Raw genomic sequence first — 25,876 nt, 5'->3', positions numbered from 1 at the left:
TACTGTTCAAGAACCACAAACAGCAGCAAAAAATGTCCATGCTCATCTTGACCAATTACAGGAGTGGCTACAAAATAGAGGATAAAAGTTAATGAGACCAAATCAATAAATTTTACATTTACGCTACGTACATGTCAACCAGTTAAGTTAAACAATACGGAAATACCAACAGCAGGTAGTGCCAAATACTTAGGAATCCACCTAGACAGAAAACTTAATTGGAAACAACACATCACAATAAAAAGAAAACAACTCGATATAAAAGCAAGATCACTACATTGATTGATAGGGAGAAAATCCAAAGTCTCACTTGAAAACAAAGACCTTATCTACAAATCTGTCATCAAGCCTATATGGACATATGGAATAGAGCTGTGGGGTTAAGCTTCCAAATTTAATACAAATATTATTCAAAAATTTCAATCTAAAATACTCCGTCAACTAGTAGATGCTTCATTTTATGTTACAAATCACACCATTTACGTAGACCTGAGAGTGCCCATTGTACAAAAAGTTATGAAAGAGAGGATCATCAATTACCACAAAGCTATAGAAACCCACCCAAATCCCCTACTAGAAGAATTAACGCCACGTAACGCGAAAAAACGGAAAAAAGTTGGCCAATAGACCTAATATGAGATATAAGAGGTTGCATCACTAGATGTAAGTCTCACCAAGATATTATAAATGTTAGATAATCTAACACTCGCAAGTAAATTAACCCCAAAAATGTTTATTCTGATTGTTTCTGATCATGGAAGATTTAACAATTATAATATTTAAAATTAAACTAATGAGAACGCGAAACTGTTTAAAATATGGTACAAAGTCTGAATATTTATGTGACATTGATATGTCATAGTGTATAGTGACGAATAAACTTCATTCTTGCAGGGGTAATCGTAACTTTTTACTAAATAAAAAAAGGTGTAACGTAATGTTTTGTACAAACTTTTTGCACACGAAAATATCTAGTAGTTGAAGATAATGTATATAATCAAAGGTCAATGTAAAACAATCCTCGTCGCGTAATAAGCTTCATTCGGGGTGGTACGAAATTATTTGTTTGCCTTCTATGAACTAAGAGGTCAGCAATACCAGCTTTTTCCAAAAAGACAAAACTCTTCAAATTTAGTTCATTCGTATCAACCTGAGGCTGCCCGAATTTTAAATCAAAACTTTCACAAAAAAATTAGTAGTAATTATTTTTACGCGTTTAATCTAGAATTTAAGTAGTTGTACTCTTTACCAGAGTAATGATACAGTTATACTGGAAAATGTCTTCATGAATAAGAATATTTTGGTGTTCTGGGATCGTAGGTTCCGAATTAGTATCTTGTTTATCTATAAAAGCTACATATTCTTACAACAGATCCTAATTAAGCATAGTTTACACGAGGCCATCGCTAGCTGCTGGTCTTACTCGCAGCCAGCACTGGCTTGGTATTTGTCTTGAGTAAATAGTTTATCAATCCAAGCCAGTATTGGCTGCCAATACTGGCGAGAACAGAGCTTTGGAATTGATGTATCTCTTAAACATTTCCTTATTCGTAGTCGTTGCGCTTTTTTTTCTAATACATCAATCAACTATTTCCGTAATAGTGTAGATATGTTCTTTAAACATTTCTTTTTAGACAGACTTTGCCACGAAATGATTAATTTTTAACTTCAAACGTGTATATACTTGAAAAAAATTTGTGAATAAATGACCTCGTCTAAAAACAGAGGCCATGCCAACTCTGGTTTGTGTGCATTACTGGCTTCGTATAAACTCAGCTTTAGATACTAGCTTTTTATCAGTAGTTTAAAATAGCAGCGATATCTCCTCACAGGAAGCATGTAGCGAGCTCAGGTTTTTTGCATTTAATTCCTATAGAGTTGTAGATGTACCAAAATGAAAGAAATAAAGAAATTTTGGGCATTATGAGGAAAAGATTGATTAAATTGATCAAAATATTAAGTCACTGATCCTATTTTCCAAATGACCTAAAATAACAATTGACGTGAATCGCTATCAATAGACATCAATAGACATCAAATGACAGTAGACGTCTATTGACCTCAATTCATGTGACTTTAGGTCATTTCTCATTTCAAACACCAATTATTATGAGATTAGTCAAGCGATAATTTTATTAAATAAATGAAATTATAAATATTTTTCTTGTTTAATTTTTCATGGATGCTTCCTTTACTAAATTAAGATTTTTGTTAATATTTACTGATTGCTAAAGTAAAAAAATGCGCGTTTGTACTTATTTTTTCTCAAAGCGTGTAGGATAAGCGATGCATTCTAGCAGATTTTGATCTCATTTGCTTTAATGGTTACAAAATGAGTGTATGAACCTTATTGTTCTGTATCATCACCCGAATTGACACTATTTCACATAAAACCCTGCAAAAGTAGATCTTGCTCTTTTTGTTAACGGTTATTGGTTAGTAAATTCCTAGAAAATTGGCAAAATTGCTAGATTATCAAAAAGCTTGCAGAGTTGGATGATAAAGTAGTTGATAATATCCACAACGTCTGTAGCGCTGCTTTCATTATTTTAACTTCTTTTACTCAATTTAGAATTGAATTGGGACGAAAGAAAATAATAGACTACACACCCTCTACTGAATTGATTTAAGTCCCTCCTACACCAACCATCGATATCAAAGAATGACAACAATAACACTTTCTTAAATAACGATGGTTATCCAAAACTGTAATAATATGACTCACTCAAAATCCTACATAAATCATTCAATTAATGTAACACTGTAAGTTTGCCAACATCGCTTTGTTATCAAAGATAATGCTAGCAATTTTCGAAATTAAAGATATAATAATCTCTCAAGTGTTCGAGTTATCTCAAAATATTTGTTTTCCTTTTATCTTTAGATAAAACAAAGGTTACTACTAATCAGTGAAATGATCGAATCATTAAATTATGTATAAGGTTTAAAGAGTATTAATTTATATTTGTAGCTGTAAATTCTGGTAACCGTAAAATAAGAATTACTTCACAATGAATTATTAACAATCAGATAATGTTGACGGAATTTTATTATTTAAAAGTTGGAAACTATTGATGGATCCAGTCGGATATCTCTTTCATAATTAGACAAACCTTAACACTACAGTTTGATATTGATAGAAGATATCCCAGTGAAATTGCGCATCTACCTTATCGAAGCTATGTTGAAATGGAGAAATTAGAAGATCTCAGAACTCATCTCACGCCAAAGGATTTTAAGTAATGTCAATGAACATTAGCTACTACCAAAATCCGCAGGCAGCACCATCAATACCGATCTTGAAAACATTCTGTAATGGAGTGGAAGCAATCAGATTGATTTTAATGTAGCAAAACCAAGGCTGCTATTTTTACAACTGCAGCTTAGGATTTGGTCCTGTCTGCACATAAAATATTACCATTACCTTGCTGGGTGTTGAGATTTGAAGCAATTCGTCCTGGCATATTTACGTGGCCGGATTAGCAAAAACTAAGAGCTCTGTATAAAACCAAAAAGCTGTATACCAGCAGCTTCTAGTCGTCTACAGGACCCAGATTTATCCATTTTTAGAATATTGCTCGCACATTTGGAGCTAATCCCCCAAGCGTACCCTAAAGATGCTCGACTCAATACAGAAGAGAGCAGTTAGACATAATACCGCTTGAAGTAGTTTTTACATCACCTACTCGTCAGGCAGACGTGGCTCATGAACACCGAGTTCGCTTGTAGACGCCCAGAACTCCAATTTATCGTGACTCCTTTCAAGTAGAAGTTTGTGTAATCAGCTACCAAGCCACCTCTTTTCCGAGCACTACATCCTATAGAAGTTCAAGTTCAATATCCACAGGCGTCCTCACACGGCAGGCACACGAAGGTAAAAGGATTTGCTTCTCACATAAAAAAAGTGTTTGTCTATGCGATTGGAAATGAAAAAGAATTTTTATTGGGAATCAGCAGTAGCACGAATCGTTTTATTATTATTGCAGTTCCATATCATTGTCAAAGAAATGTCAAGCAATACATGTTTAAATATTGAGAGGATGAAGGCAATTTCCTCGCCTATATTATTAATTCCTTCCTAGTTTTCGCTTTTTTTCTCCGTTTTAGAGTAATAGCCAACAAAATAATCTGAAATTAGTACATCAGAAAATTTTCTTTCGATGTTACTGAGCTTTCGCGTACGTCGTCTATCATCGCTTGATGACTATAGACAAAAATAAAGCACATCAAACTAAAAACTTGATAATAATTTTTAAAATAATCTTAGAACAATAATAAATAAATAATGCAGGTATTATTGTGAAAAAAGTGTCGGGCGCTCGATGTTCTTTTAAACTATATTTTTAGTTTTTTATTCGATATCACCCTCGTGATATCGCGGCTTTGCTGCTTATATACCAAAATCTCGTCGAAACTTGTATCGACCCGTAACGAGGTAGTTAGTAACGTTGTCGTACTTAATGTGCTTAATTTCCAACATGGAGATCGTAGGTTCGAATACTCTGTCGAACGAAATTCTCACTAAATACGCCACTTGTTCTAAAAGTCAATTTATAAGTTTTTAAGTTCGCGCCCACGTTGGTGCCCTCGTTCGCATTAAACAGATTACGGAATATGATTTATAATCACAAATTCACGCGCTCACGTTCCAACGCTTAGCCAAGTCGAACATAACGCCAACAAGAGCGTCAGCGCTGGCGCGATCTTAAGAGTTTATAAATCCATCTTCGGTCCAAAAGATAATTACAACCAAACAAGCTCACGAACAAACAACCAAACCCACATACAGGTGAAGCTAATAAAAGCGTGGATTCACCGTGATAATCCAAAACGCAAAGAGCAGTTACTCTCTCCAAATAAAATAGTCGAAGTGCGACTAGCTCTTAGAGTTAAGAGCTAGTCGCTAAGGTACTTTCATAAGGCTGAAACTTTTTCTATATGTTGTTTAATATATTTAAAGTAGAAAAATCTGGCAGGGTTAGCGCGGTTGCAACAATATCCACTGTTTTTTATTTGAAAAAATGTATCTTCACAAAACTGGCTGTCGAGTATATTTGTAATTACACAATTTTGGATATAAAAAAATTGCCAGATGATTTGCTCGGTTGCAAGTATCTGTAAAATGGATCGAAAGTTGCTAAGAGAAGTAGAACGATCTGGATTTAAATTTAAAAATATGTGTCTTTGGTGCAGTAAACGCGGACCAATCAACCAATCTTTAATCTTTAATCGAAAAATATTCGGTTGTCAATAGAAAGGGCGGTCCCCTTTATATTATCATATAATATAATAATCATTATATTATCAATATTTATCATCAATATTTTCAAAAAAACATTTTTCGAATTACTATGTATGAGCTGATGTTTCTCAACAAAATGACTACCTTCAAAGTCAAAAATGGTACCGTTTCGTTGAAATTACCCATATTACGTATATTGCCAATAAACATCATCGTATCTCTCGAATCTGATTGTCGGGCATTGTTAACACACAGTTCGACTGGTACGAAAAAATAATATGTATACCTTAGTTATAATGTAATCTCGTTAGATATATTCTGAGGATATGCTGAGTGTATATATACAAATAACTAACATTAAACCTTTTCATTTTGTGAGACAAGACGAGAAATATAATTTGAGACAAACTGCTTGAGGTAATACGTTAGCTATTTCTTTGAAAATAGTGAAAGAAAAACTTCTAAGGCGACGCAATTATATTCATAATGATCTACATATCTCAATTCATAGAAAATTAGTCTTCTGAATTGAATATCTCAATCAAATATCATCAATTTAATTATTTTTAATTGTGTTGAGGCTTCATGACAAGAGATCAAAGGAAAAAGTAAAACAAATACGGTGTGGATCAGTCAAATGGAATTAATTTATTGATGCATAAATGGGGGCGTATTGGAAACAATTCTTTGAATACGTCGAGATTTATATTTAAATGCGCAAAAAAATATATGCAGGATTTATTATGTGACAGTTGCCAATACCAACATTCTTGTTTCAAATGAATCTCCCTGTATATTATTTATTTATTGGATTTTTCAGAAAATTCTAGACGTAATTCATGTACATATCTTAAACTGTTTCGGAAGTATTTAGTGTTTTCAGATTCATTATAAAAACTAGAATAAAAAAAGAAAAGGAATTTATATAATAAATATACATTACACAATACGGTATTAGTACTCTCGATTTTTTCATAATAATCTCACTCTCAAAAGAAAGTAACACGGGAGCCAAATATAATTCACAAAACATAATATTCGGAATCAGATGCCAGTCTTTAAATTTCTGTTCAATTGTATATAAAGTTTATGATCTGATTTAAGTGTTAGTTAAAATTAAGCCATAACTAAAAGTTTTAAAAGCTAATATTATGTTATCTCGATGTCGATAAACCCAGATTTCAATAACTGAATCTTAAGACTTCATCTCACAGATAAATTTCAATTAATATTTATTATTATTCAAATTCAACAAAATGCGATATTTTAAGTTTGGCAACGTTGAGTGTAGTTATTGAATTATTTCCTATAAATTTGGAACTGGTCTGTATGTTAAGTTAGTATAATTTTATATGAAGTGATGGATTTATTTTTGACATTACTCTCAGTGTTGATAACTGCTGTCGTAATTTTTATTTCAAATGTAGCTTTAAAACATTACAGAGTTATACAGAGAGTGAACAAAATACCTGGACCTCCACGACTTCCCCTTGTAGGAAATTTAGTAGAGATATTGAAATGTGATTCAGGTAATTATTTTTATGATATGCTTTATATTATATAAGGTGAAAAGTTTTATTTTTCGATTATTATGGCATACTACATGGAACTGATTTATTTTATATACCTAGACGAAAATTATAGTGCAATAATTTAATGTAGTATAATGTGTTTGAAAACGATGTCGGGTTTAAATTCTTAGATAATTGGGCAAATTATAATAGAGCTGATATAAATTTTTAAACGAGTAATATTTTTATATCGACCTCATTTCTTTTTGCAATGCGGCTATCGCTCGTTTACGCCTCCAGCATAATTCGAAAATCGTTCAAAAAAATCTCGTGTCGATTTGTGGAAATAAATGTTGAAAAAATCTAATCGCGCAGGCAGACGACAAATCATGGATCTATGCATATAAACCTAAAACAACAACAAACGACTGTATGGGTCTTCCAAGACGAGCCAAATCAAACAAAAGTTGTTTTCGTACAAAGCACTTGGTCTTCTGTTATTTTGGAAAGACTGGACATGTCGTCACGTTTCCATTAGAACAAAGTAGTACGGTCAGTTCTGAATAGGACGCCATTATATGTTTGCCAGAGGTGTTGGAAAAAATCATTGAAATCAAGCATTCTCCACCACGACAATGCGAGCTCTCACGCATCAGTTCAAACTGTAACGTTTGTTAGCAGTCAAAACATCGGATTGATGGGTCATCTGTCCTTGTTTGGCACCCAATGATTTCTTCTTATTCCCACAGATCATTCACGGATCATCAGATCAGATCATCAGAATCGGTTCGAAGATACATATTAGAATTAAAATCGTTGGTAAACCTTAATAAAACTGTCGGTAGTACAACTTCTAACTTGAACGCAGTTGCAGTTATTACTACACAATAAATCAGGTCTGCTATGGAATGTCAAATTTCAAACAATGACAGATGTATTTACTTATAATTGTATAGTTGTGAAACGTTGGAAAAAATCACAATACCGATTCTTCGTTACTCGTTGTTTGATATTTTCATTGCATCTAAATGAGTTTCGTTGATATGTACTCGTATATTTAGTAGTAATTTAGTCAATTCTATCAAGGTCTACTACCTACTAGGTAATAGTGATTAGAACATACAAATTATGTATTCATTTTTATTTTCTTATACTAGACAATATATCCGGATTGCCAGAGCTAATTTATGTTTCACGTCTAATGTTTTCATTAAAGCGACCATCTATTTTAACAATATTGTATCAAAATATTTTTTCCAGTGCAACTGTTCGAAAAATTTCGAGAATGGTGTCGAAAATATGGATCAGTTTATTCATTTGTAGTTTTAGGAGTTCCCGTAGTTGTGATATCTGGACCAGAAGAATTTGAGGTAAAGACAATTCAAATGTTAAAATTTGGACTTCTTATATTTTTTTGGTAGTATTCATGCAATATTCGGGAGCCCAAAAACTCTTCGATTTTTGATTTTTTTTTATTCTCTAGCAATTTATATTTAAACATATATGTTGTTGTCATTTGTCATTGACATATAAATCGGCAAAAAAGTGAAACATTAATGCCGATTGGTGGATAGAAATCAGTAATAAAATCGGTTTTTAGTGCCTAGGCACTGAAATAACAGAACTATCATCCGGTTTTTGTTCAACAGCAATGGATTACACCCATAGACAAAGTGATACTAGACTGCGCTTTCAATAAAATTCGTGGGCCAATATTGAAATGAGACACAAAGGAAGTTACTGTAGAGATATCTCTATCAGGTGTTCCTTTTAATATCTTGTATCGTTCTCCTTCCACCGTTATATTTCCCTACTCCTTTTATCTCTTTTCACCAATCACCGCGCACTGGAACAAAGATAGCTCTGTGATTTTGTCTATGATTTCACGTCAAACTTTTAATATAACGAACAATTGAAACCATTAATCTAAATAAATGAAAAAAAAAAAAATAAGATTTCCATTCCAATTTTTGAAAAATAATCGTATTATTCAGCTGTATAACTAAACGCGGAACTCTTAACCTATTCTGCTCGCCACAATTCCAAGTATTTTTAAATCTGCAGAATTTCGAAAAAAATTTAATATGTGTAAGTATGATTTTAGTGCCTTGATACATAAATAACTAGTTTCGACCGTATTCATTAAAAAAAGAACAAGAAATATGTATAAAGTGTTTTATATAAATTATAGAAATAATTGTAAATTAAACGTTAATATCAAAAACATTTCTTTAAATGGGCGTACGTCAATGTGTGATTTTAATACCCTCCATAAAATTTTTTGTGTAACTTCTGTTACAATGTGCCAACTCGTGATCGTGGTTGTCATGAAGATTAGACAACTCCTGACGGAAAGTTGTGCATTAATCACAAGTATTTGGTTCCACCCCTTAGACTTTCATGAAATTTACTACTAATACCATTTTAACTTGTCACAAACACCCACACTATCTTATCTATTTGAAGAATGAAGAACGGGGCAACAAATTTATTATTTTAATTTGACAAAGGGTGGTGACAATATTGGGGGTAGAATTTTAACCAATTGTTATGTTATTATTATTAAATTATATGGCTTCACCCAATTTCAAAAATTCATTTTTCTATTATATATATTGAGTACCCACCTAACTAAAAAATGCAACTGAAAGGATTTAGAAATTCTAAGTTTCAATTTTTGGATTTCTCAAATTTACAAAGTGGATTGGATACGAAATTCTAGGTAATACTATTAATAAATCCGTCACGAGTTGTATTGAATACTCGGATTACCTTTTCATTTACCTGAAATATCCCCGTCGCGAGTTGGCGCATCCTCATCTGAACGAATTAAAAATCGTCACGAGTTGAAGCGCACCCCTCTGAACATTTAAGCAGTACTATGAATCATTGATATAGAGAATTTCGAGCAAACGTTAATTTCTTTTGAATAATATTGGAATATCATCTTGTACAGTTCTATTTGAACAATTTTGAAAGGTACTTCCCGCTAGGTCTGTAAGAAATTCTTCGTTTTGAAGATATGGACACATCATTATCTCAACGAATTAAAAATCGTCACAAGTTGAAACGTACCCCTTTAAACATTTGAGCAGTGTATTACTATGAATCAAGGATATAGAGAATTTAGAGGAAACGTTAATTTCTTTAGTAAGATATTGAAATATCATTTTGTACAGTTCTATTTGAACAATTTTGAAAAGTAATTCCTGCTGGGTCTCTAAGAAATTCTTCGTTTGAAGAAATGGAAACCTGTATGTGTGCAAAAGTTTCGTACAGGGTGAGAATTTGAAAAATACCACCCACCATATGTGGATTGTTATCCAAAATTAGCATATAAAAAAAGACACGTCATACTTGGTATGGTTTATAAATTTCTATCAGGGTGTGATTACGACCCTTATAATCTCAAATGGAAGTTGTACTTGATATCTTACTTTGTGGGCCTTTAAACAATATTACAAATACTTTTATGAAGTCAAGTGGAATAATGGAAATGCTTCATCTACTGAATAGACAAACTTATGTCATTAAATTTTCAAAATTTTGTACTAAACTACTACCTAAATTCCATAAAACGTTTTCTTGACAATTTCATATTTTTGAATCTTAACCTCTAGTTTTATGAGCTTAGATAGTAATCTAGTGGAACCAAGTCGGCTGAACGTGGTGGTCACTCTATAGTTTCTCTTCAACCAAACGTCCACAACAGCTACCATTGATTATCTTTTAGCCACTCTACATTTATCTATTTAGAATTCCAATTCTCTCAGCTTTAAATTAATTTGTCATGTCCTCTTCTGCATATGATGAATTTTTAGTTTAGTTACATGTGCAGATATGGATTTTATTGATATACTGGTTTAGAAAATTCTTCAGCTCTGGCATTTTTTTGCAAAGTCTATGAAAACGTATTGACGTAAATTATAACTTTTTTTCTAGCCCTGCTTTGTGCTTTATAATCTATTCGAAAGATTAGATAAAAAAAAATAAATTGATCTATATGTTTCAAAAAAATTTCTACTTATTTATCCTAAAAGCAATTTATCGTTACAGATAATCTCCTCTGGAACAAAGCATCTTCAGAAAGGTTTAAACTATGGACTAATAGAACCATGGTTGGGTAAAGGATTATTGACTAGTTCAGGTAAATTCTTTTCAAATAAAAGAGAAAATATTTAACATCAGTCTTCAAAGTTTAAGGAAATACTCGAAAAAATTTATCTTATTATTAAATAAGGCATACACCATGTATGGCATATCATCAGAAAGGGATTTAGATTTAACAATTGGTTAGAAATTCTGATGAATTAGTGTTTGTTGCATAAGATTTAGTTTCAAGTTAAGTACCCAATTCATCATGGATGGATTCTTTATCAATTCCAATTTTTGATTGGATGAATATTTATTTAAAATTACTTATTTTGTCCAGCAAATCAATACGTCAACTGTAATCTTTCTACGGATGCGTTGTTTATGTGTTCAAAACGAGGTTGAGGTTCATAATTATAATGCTTAATCTCATTTCTGCACTTTTACTATTAAAATTGTTATTCGCAGTTTTTTCAAACTATATTAAAAAAAATTGGTAATTGAAATATCAGCCGAGGTTCTATTGGTGATGAAGACGTATCCGATTCTTTAACACTTTTTGATATCTTATTTTATTAGCTATTTCCAACCCCAATGTCATTAAGAAGCAAAAAATTTGTTTCTACATTAACTAAAGTAGTTGCAGATGACCCCTATTTGATTCTGGATTTGGTATTTGCGTTTCCACGTTGCCAAATTTATTTATGTAATTGGATTGTTGGTTTTAGTTTTGAATAATTACATTGTAAGGCCGAATTGAATTTTTCATGTCGTTAATTTTCGATTTTTGATCATGGCACGTGTATGTTTATTTTGCAAACATATTTTATCAGCAAATACTTTTTCTTTGGGTGCATCTTTGAGAAATTGTTATGTTAAAATTGCTTCAGGAGTTAAGTTTTTTACTATTTTGAAATGTTTTTTCGATTCAAAAATGCTCAGTTTGAACCATTATGATGAACATTTGAATTTTTTTTTTATATAACTCTTCATAATTCTTTTTGTTTCAAATACTGCTATAACAAGAAGGAATGATTTATATAAGGTGATGAATGGTTAAATATTAGTGTATAATTATTATAAATAGTGAGTAGTCTAGCAGATAAATATTTTGGTTAATATGGACGAGAATATTTCCACCATGAAGGACGATATTCCAACATTAGACAACGATATTACGGCTATCATGAACGAGAAGATTTCAACTTTGAAAAACGATATTTCTGCCGATTCTTTATCATTGAATACTGACATTGCCGCTGACGTCAAGAAAAATATCAAAAATTTCCATGAACATCCGCATCCTAGAGTCTCGTTAATAACCGAAGAGGATCGGCTTTACCGGTTTCACGGTGCAGGTCGCGGACGAGTTCATAACAGATTATATTACGTGCTAATCGTCAGCGTTCCGTCGTCAACTTGGAAAAAGCCATATCAATTTATAAATTTGAAATGAACTATGCATGGATTATCGTAATAATAATGAGAAACTATTTCTTATTTTATTGGCGAATTTTTCTCACTGTGTGCTAAATTCTTCGTTTTGGCCGCAAGGAATCAATGGAAAAACTAAAAAAATTCATTACATCGTTTGAAAAAAGTATAGAAATGTGGATTTAAAAAGTGACAGTGATACAGAAAAGGTTTAGATATTTAATCCAGATACCCTAGTGGCCAAAAGAAATGTGTAGTTATTTTGAGTGATTTTTAATGAGTAAAAAAAAATAAAACCAAATTTTTAAAAAATAAAAATTGCATGTTCCTTTTTTTAAAACGGTAGTAGCGCCTCTGGATGTAATTGTTGTTAACATTCTCCTCGGCATGCTTTCAATTAGGTGCTGTATCACTTTTTGAGGTATGTTCTCCCATTCCTCTAATGCCGCTTGCTCAAGCTCATTTAAATTTTGAGGAGATGGATTTCGACGACGAATGCGGCGTTTTAAAAAGTCCCAAACATGCTCGATAGGATTCATATCTGGACTTCTTGGTGGCCAGTCCAGGGTATGAATTCCTACTTCGTTTAGGTAATTCAGAACATCTGCCGCAACGTGTGGTCTGGCATTATCATGCATTAAACGAAAATCATCACCAATAAATGGTCCAAACGGAACGACGTGATTTTCAAGAATGTCAATTATGTATCTTGCTGCGTTAAGGGCGGATCTAGGAAGAGACACTAAATCTGTGCGGGCATCAGAACCAAACATGTTAGATCCTACTTGGAACGGCTCGCTGGGCATGATACAAGACTGCGCAAATCTTTCTCCTCGCCGTCTTCGAATTTAATTACGTCCATCTAGACCTCTAAGACTGATTCTTGTCTCATCAGTAAATAAAACTTGGCACCAATTTTCTAAATTCCAATCTAAATGTTGCCTTTCAAATCTTAATCTAGCAACACGATGCTGCCTGGTTAGCGAAGGTGCCTGGAGAGTTCTTCTACTGTTTAGACCAGCATTCTGAAGGTGTCGTCTTATTGATTTATCAGAGATATTTACATCTCGGTCTTCTCGTAATAGGCTGCTGAACTCGACACTTGGCATCGACCGATTTCTTAATGAATTTAATTGGAACCTAGAGCAAGCCTCCTAGAATGTGAACCGGTCTCTCGAAATCGTTGTATCAATTTGCGCCAATGGTTATGTGGTGTATGTTAAACAGATTTGCCACTTCACGATAACTTAGTCCCTGTCCCATTAACTAGGATATTCTTTCAGCTTCGCGTTCACTTAACTGCCTAACTCTATTCGTTTTCTGTTTAAATAGTCTCGACTTTAACTTGATTGACTTAAATTACTGCTGTCCATAAGTTGGTACGACAATAGAATGAAAGAAACATTAAAATATGCATCAAATTAAAATTTTGAAAAACCGCAAAAACAGTTATTTGCTGATAAAAAAATTTGCTACATTTTATCGCTAACATTTAAGATACTTTAACTTTTTGTGATAGAAAAAAAAGAAACCCAAAAGATTAATATTTTCGGCTTTGATATTAGAATAAAGAGTGGTGCGTTATTTATGGCCACGAGTTTAGATCAACTAAATTATTTAATCTCAAATTTTACATAAGACTGACTAGAAATAGACAAAAAATTCAATCACATTAGCTCAGCCGTGATAATTTCTCAATTTTTCTCAATAGTTTATGTAAAGGATAAAAGAATGAAAATCTTTCAGGAATATTCATTGATGCATTAAACATCATATGAACAACCGGTAATTGAAATTACTGTTGTTATGTTATGATACATTTCGTCATTAATTTCCAATGGAATATTTATATTCCTTATCTAGATTCATTAATTATTTTGATAACATCAACGGTAACGGTAAAAACCATTTTTGTGAAATTAATTTTTACGGCTATTTTCTTTCAGGTGAACAATGGCAACAACGTAGAAAAATTCTTACACCAGCCTTCCACTTTACCATCTTACAAGAATTTATCAAAGTGTTTAACAAGGAAACAGAAGCACTTGTGAATACATTGAAAACATCTACCAAGCCTGTGAACATTGTGCCTCTAATATCTCAATCAACTCTGGCTATTATAGCAGGTCATTATTTCTTCTTATTATACTTTGACTCTTCTAATATTTATTCATATTTCAAATTTTTGGTTTGACCTTTGACTTTTTGCAGTTTGCGTAAAAATTGGAGAGGTCAATTAACGTAATATCATTCATCTATATAAATAATTATGTTATTAATAATGATACGCATAAACTCTACAAATACATGATGTGTATAACATGTAAGCTACGACGGATTAGATTTCTGTACCTTTTAGAAATAAATTAATTTATGACTTCATTTGGTTTATCCAAGGGTAGGTTTAGCAAAAAAACTAATAAATTATTGTTAAAAAACTACTAAAGAACACGCTTCCATAGTTCAAAACACTTCTTCTTCTTAAAGTGCCATCTTCGGAAAAAGGTTGGCGACGATCATGACTATTTGTATTTTATTCACAGCAACTCTAAACAATTGGTTTGTTCAACAGTTAAACCACTCCCCTTAAGTTTCGCAGCATAATTAATCTATGGAATTCGTATCGTTGTCCCCTCATTACATGATTGAAGTACTCTAATTCGCGGGCTTCATTTTCGATTCCATCTGTCCATGACATTCGTAGTATTCTTCTCGATATCCACTCTTCAAAGGCTTCCATTTTTTTCATTATTGCTTTGTTTAAATTAGGTGCCTCCATTCCGTAAAGAAGGATCAGTATATGTAACATTTTATCATTCTCTATTTCATTTCAAGTTTTTACAAGTCCCTAGATATTTATATTTCTGTACTTTTTCTATGTGGTTATTTCCAATTTGTAACTGCGCATTCTAATCTTGTATTCTCAAGAAGTGCATGTATTTAGTTTTATTTACGAGGATGTATTGATATCTAGTTAGCCTAGACCAGTTTCATGCAAAACAAAATATTGCGTTACCATAGCAACGAACAATAACTTATTAGAAGTGTCAGTGTAAATTTTGACTTCAAAAAAGTAAACCAGAGTTACGAAATAAATTAAAACAAAAAATATGGCCACCGAAATTGTGAAAATCGAAATATTGTAGTATCGAGCCATGGTGATCAATGTCCTTCGTATGCGACCGTGAAAAATTGGACTGCATGCTTCAAAAGCGTGCATGGGGAGAAGCATCGCTTTCGATCTGTGCTCGATTTTGAAACTATGTAGACTTTTTGAACCGAATTGTTACTATGGATGAGACTTGAGTACATTTCTACGATCCATAAACAAAGCAACAATTGATGGAATGGCGACACTCTGGCTCTCCAAGACCTAAGAAGTTTCGCGTCCAAAAATCTGCTGTAAACGTTCTTGCTTCAGTTTTTTGGGATTACCATAAAGTGATTATGACTGATTTTTTGGATAAGGGTAGAATAATAACTGGAGATTACTATTCGACATTACTGACCACTCTACGGGAAAAAATTAAAGAGAAAAGACGTGGAAAGCTATCCAAAGATGTTTTGTTTTTGCAGGACAACGCCTCTGCACACAAATCTCATATTGCCATACAACACCCTCCATATTCACCCGATTTGGCTCCGTCCGACTATCGTCTCTTTCCTAAACTGAAAAAAAGTTTAAAAGGTCGTAAATTTTCTTCCAACGAGGAGGTGATAAAAGCTGTGGAGTTCTGCTTTGCAGAGCAAGAAGAAACATTTTTTTGAAAGGTCTAGAGACGTTGCAAGTTCGCTGTAATAAATGTACCCAATTAAGAGGAGAATATGTAGAGTAATAAAATATTTTGACATTGAAATTTTGTTTGGTTTCATGGTAGGCTAAGAATTTTTCAATATATCCTCGTAAATTCATGTGTACGCCATACTGCTCGCTGACTCTTCAGTCGCAGTGTCTTCAGCATATCTTATCCTACTAACTGGGACTCCATTTACTCGAATCCCCGCTTCCTTTTCTACTAGTATTGGTAATTCATATGTATTTCTTCTGTTAGTTCAACGGACTAAAAAGTGAAAAATATGAGATAATGAGTGGAGCAGTTGTCGAAAATCGGGTTTATAGAACTCTATAAAATTAAGTGCATAACGGACAATTATTTTAGAAAATATGGTCAAAATTTTTAGGTGATCAGTTACCAAAAAATTTTGTTTCTCAATCCCATCCCAAAAAATTATAACAATGTTTGTTTTTCGTTATACTGGTACTACCAATAGCTAAATATCATACAATCGTAACTGAAAATGAAGCCAAATTTATTGTTGGAAAACCCTACTAAAAAATTTTCATTTATCATTTATTTTGTATCAAATTTTGTTTAAGCAACTTTTGATTTGGTACCTAATACTGCAATTTTTCCATAGTAAATATAAAAACATATTTTTGTAGATATCAAGAGTGGGCAACAAATTATTTGACCAGAAATAATGAGAATATATACAATTTATTCAGTTATCAAGATATGAGATTCTTCAAATTAATTTCTCTCTCTGTACTTCTCACAGTGTTACTTTTCAACAAAATCAACTACGAAATCCTATCCCTAAGTTGAGACACTCTGTATACATAATTAGCATTTGATCTCCATAATATCTCATTTTTGTTGTTGTAACTTCTGTACCATATAAACATATTGTTCATATAAATGAACTATTAGTGTCTTAGATGCTGTCTTGAATTTTTTTCTCTCATTTTCCTCCAAATGTTTTCATAAAAATCCTATCTTCATATTTATATCAAAAACTTGTGCACTTTTTTTCTTTTCTATTTATGATATTCTCGTCATTCCATCGCCTTAAGCCTCAATTTTTCATTTCCTCTTATTCATTCAATTTCAATATTCTCTAGGCACTGTCTTTCAATCGCGGTTCTCAATATAAATATTGATAATTTTACATGCGTGAGTGAATTCTCAATTTGAAAACAGTTTGGTTTTCTATTGACTTATGGGCAAATTATCCCCAAATATCAGATAAACATAACATTCAGTAAGTAGATGACGTGAAAGTAATGCTTGTAGAAAATTTTATACTTATGATCTCTCGTTTTCTAAATTATTCATTCGAACATTATACATTTTTAATGGTTGATTACGTATGTCCATGTAGTGTGTTTGACGGAATAAATCATTCTACACTACTATCTCAAGGCCAGGGGCGGCTCATGCCCAATGGTTAACAATCCGTAACTTTTACAGGGACAACCTGTACAATCTAAAAATAGCAAAAATAAATTTCCATATCGATTTATTAATAAATAGACATTCTAAAGAAAATTGTAATTATTCATTGAAAATACTTGCAGAAGGTTGAAAAACACAATCAAATATTTTTTGGAGAACTAATGAATAAATAAATGAACATTCGTACTATATACTATCTAAAATCATATTACTGGCATAAGGAAATAAATTAATAATTATTTTTCTTCTAGTACGCCACTGTCGAATAAGTTGATATGATTTTCAATTAAAAATTGGAAGCGACTCAATTTCTTAATATCAGATGGCTGTCGATCTTTCCAAAACCAGTCATCAATAATTATCACTTTCTATTTGAAATTTCAATATAGTAGAATTCTCTTAAGTGAATAGATGATGCATTTGATGTATTATTTGGTTTCTGCTAACTCTTCAGAAGCCGGAAGGTTGCATACTGAATGCATTCCAGGCAGAATTATACTCGACTTGTTAGGGTTAATCGCAATTTACAACAAACAGGTTTGTCTACATAAATTAAGTAAACTAGTTTCCATTACTTTACATAGAATGATATTTTAGGAAGTGTCCTATTAAAAAAAGGTGGCGAAGGTCAACAACGAACCATACGAACACCAGCTTTGGAGCAAAATATTTTAGATGCATTTTATTCTACAACTAGCGTACGCAAAATGTCACTACAATTTAACGTATCAACGAAAGAAAGTGCGTGCCATGGAAGTAGAGGTTTGTCCTCGTTGGTTTCTGGATGAACGATTTTTCATACATGTTATGTGATATTCCTCTAACCATTCGTTGGTTCGTGTACGATGGAGCCCCTTCCCACTTCATAAATGATGTGAAAAAACATCTTAATAACATCTTATAATAATAACATTTCCTGAAATACAATTGATTTTTTTTCTAAGGATATCTTGAAATAAGGTACGAAATGATCGATAGAATAAACTTCCATTGTGACGCTATAAGGTAGAGTCTTGGAATGCTCTTCCAAGTGCAAAGAAATTTCCTCCGTTGACTCTGGAATTGTGTAGAAGTACAAGGTATCCACTTCGAACATTTTTTATAGTTTTTTTTCCTTATTAAAATAACGCGATTTTAATTTTCAATAAATAATTATTACAGTTGATGATAATTTTTTTAAGAATGTCTCTTTATGGCGAACGGAATACTTGGCATATACAACGATTTAAAAATCTATATATCTTCTAAACCATAAATTCTATCGAGTTAAAAAAGGAGTATCTTTTTGTTAGAAAATAGATTGGAAAATTCATTTTTGCTACTTTAGATAGTACAGGTTGTCCCTGTAAATGTTACGGATTGTTAGCTATTAGGCAAGAACCGCCTTTGACCATCAGTTTTCTTCTATTATACAAATAATAAATGTGCTGCATATTTCAAATAAGATTCAAATATTTAATTCCAGAAACTTCTTTTGGTACGAAATTGGATATGGAAAATAAAGCCGATAAAAGTTATGTATCCGCCATACACGAAATGGGCCAACTGCTTGTATATCGGATAATTAGACCGTGGCTTCACAAATCGATATTATTTAATTTGCTTTCATTTAAAAGTGTTCAATATAGCAATACAATTGATATTTTGAAAAATTTCACTAATCGTATTATAGCAAAACGTGAACGGTATTTCGAAACATTTGAAGTAAATACAAACGATGATGTGTCGAAAAGAAAAAAGTTAGCATTTTTAGATATACTTCTCAATGCGAAAATTGCCAAAAATCTTATTGATGATGAAGGAATTAGAGATGAAGTTAATACTTTTATGTTTGAGGTAAGTTTATTGGTTTCGTCCAGATCGTCAATAATACTTGTATAATATAAAAATTGCTGTATAGTATCAAAAACTCAGAAGTATGTTGATATTTTCTGATCACTAACTCGGAGGTCTCAGTTTTTTATACAATTGTTTTGAATTAATTAGTTTCCAGCGAGAAAAACCAGAGAATGGATTGGATATTTTTTTTTTGGTAATATGAAATCAAAGATAAGTGTAAACTTCGAAATTTTAAAAGTAACAACAATGCAGAATATTAAAAAAACAAATCATATCTTTTAAACATTTATTTTGTAATAAATTCGTTTCAAAATTTCTCAAGTCTTCGTCTTAATAGTTTCAACACTTATGTTATCCTGACGTTAAAAAATTTTTCAGAAAAAGATGAAATGACGAAATAAGCAGTAACCCATTTGACACATTTAGAAGGGTTGTTCAGGTCGTGTGTATTCGTTTAAACAATTTATCGGTACAATGAAATATTCTGAGCTATATCAACAGTGACATAGTGCAACAGATCCAGTTCATTCCAATTCTAAAAAATTAGTAATCACTTCGTCTGAATTCTGAGAGATTAACTGTTCCTTATAATACAAGAATCATGATCAAATTCGTATTAATTATATTAGTACTAGGAATTTTCGGATTTCAAAAAAATGTTACTCTACAGAATATTCAAAATAACACCAACTAAGTCAACACAAAAGTAAAACAATATTATAATCAATAGTGAACAGAGCATTATTCATACTTCAAAGCTGTTAGCGTCAATGATGGCGAAAGTTGTGAGAAACTCATGGTAATCCAACAGAATCAAAATTATTCACCATACACAGCCAAAACATAAAACACCATAGCTGTATCCAAAAAATAATGGCTTTATTCTTTTTCAAAATATTCTCCATTAATATCAATATACTTGTCGATTCTATTCCGATTGAGATACCTCCAGAATATGTGATTTGAGCGCATGAACCGCTTTATCAGGTGTAGAAAAACGTTGACCTTGGAAGTTAATTTGTTATAAAAAAAATCAATGGATGCCAAACAAGAACCGTACGGCGGATGACCTATGAATTCAATGTTTTAACTGTTCAAAAACGTTTTTGTTTCAATTAATATGTGAGAGCTCGCATTGTCGTGAAATTAGTTTCCCTTCTTATTTCGAACACATCCAGCAAGCAAATGCTGCTGTACCATTCGGAATTGAGCGTTCTACGTTGCTTCAATGAAAAGGTGGCAATTAATCCACGTCAAACGTCATAGAAAATCTCTGTACAAAAATTTTTAAGTATCTGTGAATAACTTAAATAGCACTCGTATGACAACACGTTCTGAGTACGTTCATTATTAAACTTTATGATGGCAACGTCAGATTTGACATATTCACATCAATGTTGCCATATCTCAAAAATTAAGTAGCAACCCTCCTATCAATGAAGAAGTACTGAACACAAAATAATGAACTTTATATTGCAAGATATAGAAAATTAATTTTATTTAGAGAAAGTGATTACCACGCAACTCAGTATAATAAATAAGAAATATGTGTTATTACTTTTAGAAACATTATATCAGAAACTTGAAGAAAATCATGACTGATAACGATTATGCTAGAATATATTTGTGACGAAACCAGTCTGGAGAAAATTAATGATGAAAATCCGTGCGAAATTCCAATATTGGACCTAAAAGCTACTCCTACTTGTCATCAAGTGTCAATACTTACCTCTAAATCATTATTTAAGAGAATAGATACACCTTGGATTGACTATCCACCACGGAACAACAACCTTAACATGATAATCTGCCAGTTAGAAGAAGTTATTAACTTAGTCTGCACACACTGAATTAACATTTTGATTTGTTGAAAAATTATTATAGACACGATAAAGATAATCAACAAAGAAACAATAAAAATGGGAAGCCAGATAATTTCATTTCCTCAAATAATAGGCAATCGCAGCCAATCCGAACATTCCAGGACTTCATCAATCCAATTCCTCTAGATTTAGCCTTCATATTTATCGGTATAAATAAATAATATTTTTGACTGTTTCTTTTGTGTATTTGAGTTATAGGACAATTGAATGTAAAAAAGAAATTATATCTTCAGGAGAAAAAATTATTTCTCCTCATCTACTCACTTATGGTTTTTAAATTCAGTACAACACAAAATCTCATTTTCACTAAGTGAAGCCAAGATTTTACTCAAGAAAGAAGTTTTCCATTGGTCAAAACTCTTTCAAAGTGGCATATCATATTTCTTTTTAAAAATCAACATTAAGTGAATAGCATCATAATTTGCGGTATAATCCGTATGAAATGGAAAGTAGAATATTGTAATTTTGAATACAAAATCGGATGGTTTTTAGTTTTAGCAGAAATATTTCCGTTTTCTAAATAATAATTCCATCAATAATTTGGTCAATCTACATAGTTATTTGTTCAGGCAGCTTAAGTTAGTCAATCCAACTTTGGTATACACTATTTGATATCGGAAACAATAATACTACAAATGAATTAATAATCTCTAAAATTTGATTATTCTTTAGGGGCACGACACCACAGCTACAGCTATCTCATGGATATTGCGGCAATTAACAATATACTCCCAATATCAGGTAATATACATATTTTAACCAAATTTTTATTCATCTATTTTATTCATGAAGATGTACCAATAAATGTCAGTCAAAAAGTTATCGGTTAGAATATTTAATAAGAAGTCATGGTTATTCAAAAGGCATCAGACCTCCTAAAAATCCACGATGTTTGTCCGTATCAACCTAACCTAACCTATAGTCATTATTTTAGGTGTTTTTATCGTTTCTGCGTATTATGTTCCTTTATATATAGTTTTCTAGTTTTATACAAGAAGTAGTACATCTTTAGAGATTGGCGCTTTCTCATTTAGAGCCTATTCCTAAATTGTATCTACTAAGCAATTGCTGCATTTAGTTGTGTCAAAATCGTTGCGATTAATCATTTTTAGGATACATTATATCAAGAAATTATTGAGGTTCTTGGTGAGGATGGAAAACAACCAGAACTCCAAGATCTCAATGAACTGAAAATTTTAGAAAGGTTCATAAAAGAAACATTGCGCTTATACCCAAGTGTACCAGTTATATCCAGATTTTTAGACGAAGACGTAGTACTTAACGGATACACAGTTCCAAAAGAAGCATCAATAGACATTTGGATTTATGACATACATAGAAATCCAAAATATTGGACTGACCCGGAAAAGTTTGATCCTGATAGGTTTTTGCCGGAAAATTGTGTCAACAGGCACCCCTTTGCTTATGTTCCTTTCAGCGCTGGACCCAGAAATTGTATTGGTACGTATCAACGTAGCGTGGTCCTTGTCAATTTATTCTGTGATGTTGATTTTCTTATATCACACTACAACACTTCATTCCTTCTGCTGTAATCTGGAATTAAGCTAAAAGTTTATATTCTCACTATCCTTGATTTACCCTTTATGGTTCCAAAGCTCCTTTTCTTCATATTTATATTATTTCTTTACAAACGTATTGTTAAATTTATTTTCACTACTAAGTTATGCTTTTTATGCAATTCATCTTAATCGCATCTACCGTCAGGTTTATTATATTTTCTAATCCCCCCTTTTAACAAGCTTTTATTTAGCTTTACCTGTCCCGCTGTGTGTAATCAAATCTTGCAAGTTAAATTTGATTCACTTCCGAGTTTTATTATGGAGAAGATTGCCATGAGCTGAGTAATTAAATAAACGATGCAAGTCCATCAAGTTTGGGCTTATTGGATTCGTCATGTCGAATAATTTGTTATAAGATGTTAACCAGGGTCTTATGATTAGGAAGATTGTCATAGGAAATCCGTAATTGAATAAACGACACAACTTCATCGAGTTTGGGCTTACTGGATTCTTCTTGTCGAGTACTTTGTTACTAGATGGTAACCAGTATCTTATGATAAGAAAGATTGCCGTAGGAACTCCGTAATTGTGTAAATGACACAACCTCATCGAGTTAGGGCTTATTTGATTCAAATTGACGAGTACTTTGTACCTAGATGTTAACTAGGGTTTGGTTATGGGGATGATGGCCGCAGAAACTCCGTAACTAAATAAACGACGCAACCACATTGAGTTCGGGCTTGTATGATAATAAATGGAAGAATCAAGGCGTGAAGTTTTAGTTTGAAAATATATAATTATAAAGTTTAAAGTGCCATAGTTCTTATTAGAGTTAGTTTATTTTTAAACATTTAGTTGATTCTATAACAAATAATAAAAGTTTGTTTGTAAAGAAGGTTTTTTCCATTCCATTTATTTTCATTTCTGGTGATATTTAATGTGTTTCACGTATTTTTGCTGGCCTTATGACTACTTCTGATATAAAATTTATTTTTGTTATATCTGAGAGGAAATTCTATTATCAATATTACTATTAATATATATTTTAGGTCAGAAATTTGCGATGTTGGAAATAAAGGCAGTTCTTTGTCAAATCTTGAGGAATTTCACTTTAGAAGCTGCAAATAAAGATGATAAAGTTGACATATTGACCGATATGGTATTAAGACCTGCGAATCAAATTAGTTTGATATTTATACAAAGAAAAAATCAATAAATGATTACTTACACAAGTTTTGTTAATGTGATTTGATTTTGCTTTGCTGTGATTTGCTAATTTGATTTGATGAATTCAAAAAATCATTGTATATTTCATCTATTTCAAACAGAATATTTGAGAGTCCAGAAAGCCATCCAAAAAGTTCCTTGATGAGTGTATGCAATTTATTTTATGTAAGTTGATGGATCAAGTCTGATTTAGGATGAAATTATAGAAAATTTTCTTATTTTGTTTATTTACAAGTGAACTTAAACAAAATGTACGACAAAACCACTTTCACAACAAGTTTTGTACAAAAACATTTAAATCTATAACCTATTTCAATATATTATGTTTTTTATAAAACTAGAGTTGTTTTGTAGTTATTAAACTCTAATTTTTCATATTAATATTATATGAATCAAGTAATTCCTAAAAGATCCTGTTCCCTAACTCTATTTAAGATCTACGAGTACTTGGAGCAAGCGCTCAAGATGTGGAAGCAGAAACGCTGAAGGATGGAAACACCAGTGACAACGCTATACACGCTTTGCTTCGCAGACGATCAATCAGTAATAGCATAGGATTATGACGATTTGAGATATATGAATAGAAAACTCATAGAAGAATACAAGAAATAAGGTCTTGAAGTAAACGTAAAATAACTGAATGTATGTGCATCGGAGCAAACGCACATAATGACGGGATGCAAATAAAACACTGAGAGGAATACAAGTACTGAAGAATGAAAATAACACTCGACACAGCAATCAAAAAAGGAAAGGATAGAAAACCTACAAAATAGCAAAAGCCAACAACCAACGAATATATAAGAGTATCCTGAAAAGCATTGTAGCATATGGTGACGAAATGTGGTAGATAAAACAAACAAAAACGGAGAAAATGCTAATAACGATCGCAAGAGTAGCGAGCAAATCCAGAGGGTAGTAAGGAAGATAGTATAGAATAGTCAAATACACATCATTACCTGACATCAAAATCAAACAACTAATCTGCTATGGTCTTGCACAAAGAATAACAACAGACAAGAAACCAACAACAGATTCTAAAGTGGACATCACAAGGAATAGAAGAAGAGGGATACCATGAAGAAGCTGGAGGGAGAGTATCGATATGGTAGATAAGATAGAGAGATCTAATATGGCAAGATAGATATAGATTGTTGAAAATCGGAAAACGGTTTTAAACCGAAATATTGAGCTTCCACGCTATTTTGGTATACAGGTTTCAGGGGCGTTGGAAGTTGAATCGAGTCTAATCTACTTTTAGATATTTTCATTTTTCACCCATAAAGTTTTAGTAACAGTACTGCATTTCAAAAACACATGGTATTGTAGATTTAAGAGATAGCCTTACCATTAAGTAAGTAGTCGCAGATGACCTTTGGAAACAGGGGACTGTTTTTAACTATATCTTTTGCTTTCGTGCCAAATTGGTATATGTAAATGGTAATTTTAAAAAAGCATATCACTGTCATTCGTGTAATATTTTCTAATTTGGTTAGGTTAGTTCTATTATGGCTTAAACATTTTTATAAACTTTGCTTTTAGTCTCCTATGTCATCAATTTTCAATTTTCGAGGGTACACACAACAGCATGACCTGTAATAATAGCGAATATAGCCCGAAATTAAATTAATAAAATATTTTTGAACATATCTTCATCAGCAAATACTTTTGATCATGTGCATCTTTGGGAAATTCGTGAATTCTTCCGGGAGTTAAGCGATATGTTTGTTTGTAATTCTCTTTTGTGACTTATTACTGTTAGTATATCCCACTACTTTAATGTCGTTCGTTAGCCGAGTGGGTTAAGGCGTCAACGTCGCCGGTCGTGGGCTCAAATCCAGTTCATGCTGGAAAAAAATTTTATGTCGTAGGTTTACTGTACTACCTGCAT

The 25,876-nt window shown here is 32.2% G+C and overlaps 2 protein-coding genes across 3 annotated transcripts in view; one reads left to right on the top strand and one right to left on the bottom strand.

Moving 5' to 3' along the window:
- The window catches only part of LOC130902755 (roundabout homolog 2-like), a 527,473-nt gene that overhangs the window by 348,760 nt on the left and 152,837 nt on the right, over positions 1–25,876 (bottom strand). The window lies entirely within an intron of this gene.
- On the top strand, positions 6,506–23,990 carry LOC130902756 (cytochrome P450 4C1-like). Its single transcript, XM_057815030.1, has 8 exons — positions 6,506–6,771; positions 8,014–8,123; positions 10,810–10,900; positions 14,226–14,405; positions 18,982–19,352; positions 21,911–21,979; positions 22,351–22,699; positions 23,808–23,990. Exons 1-8 carry the CDS (start codon positions 6,603–6,605, stop codon positions 23,972–23,974), a joined length of 1,506 nt encoding a protein of 501 aa, XP_057671013.1. The 5' UTR covers positions 6,506–6,602; the 3' UTR covers positions 23,975–23,990.

Source organism: Diorhabda carinulata, chromosome X, assembly GCF_026250575.1.
Source record: "Diorhabda carinulata isolate Delta chromosome X, icDioCari1.1, whole genome shotgun sequence".
NCBI lineage: Eukaryota > Metazoa > Arthropoda > Insecta > Coleoptera > Chrysomelidae > Diorhabda > Diorhabda carinulata.
This window is presented reverse-complemented; position numbering and strand designations above follow the sequence as displayed.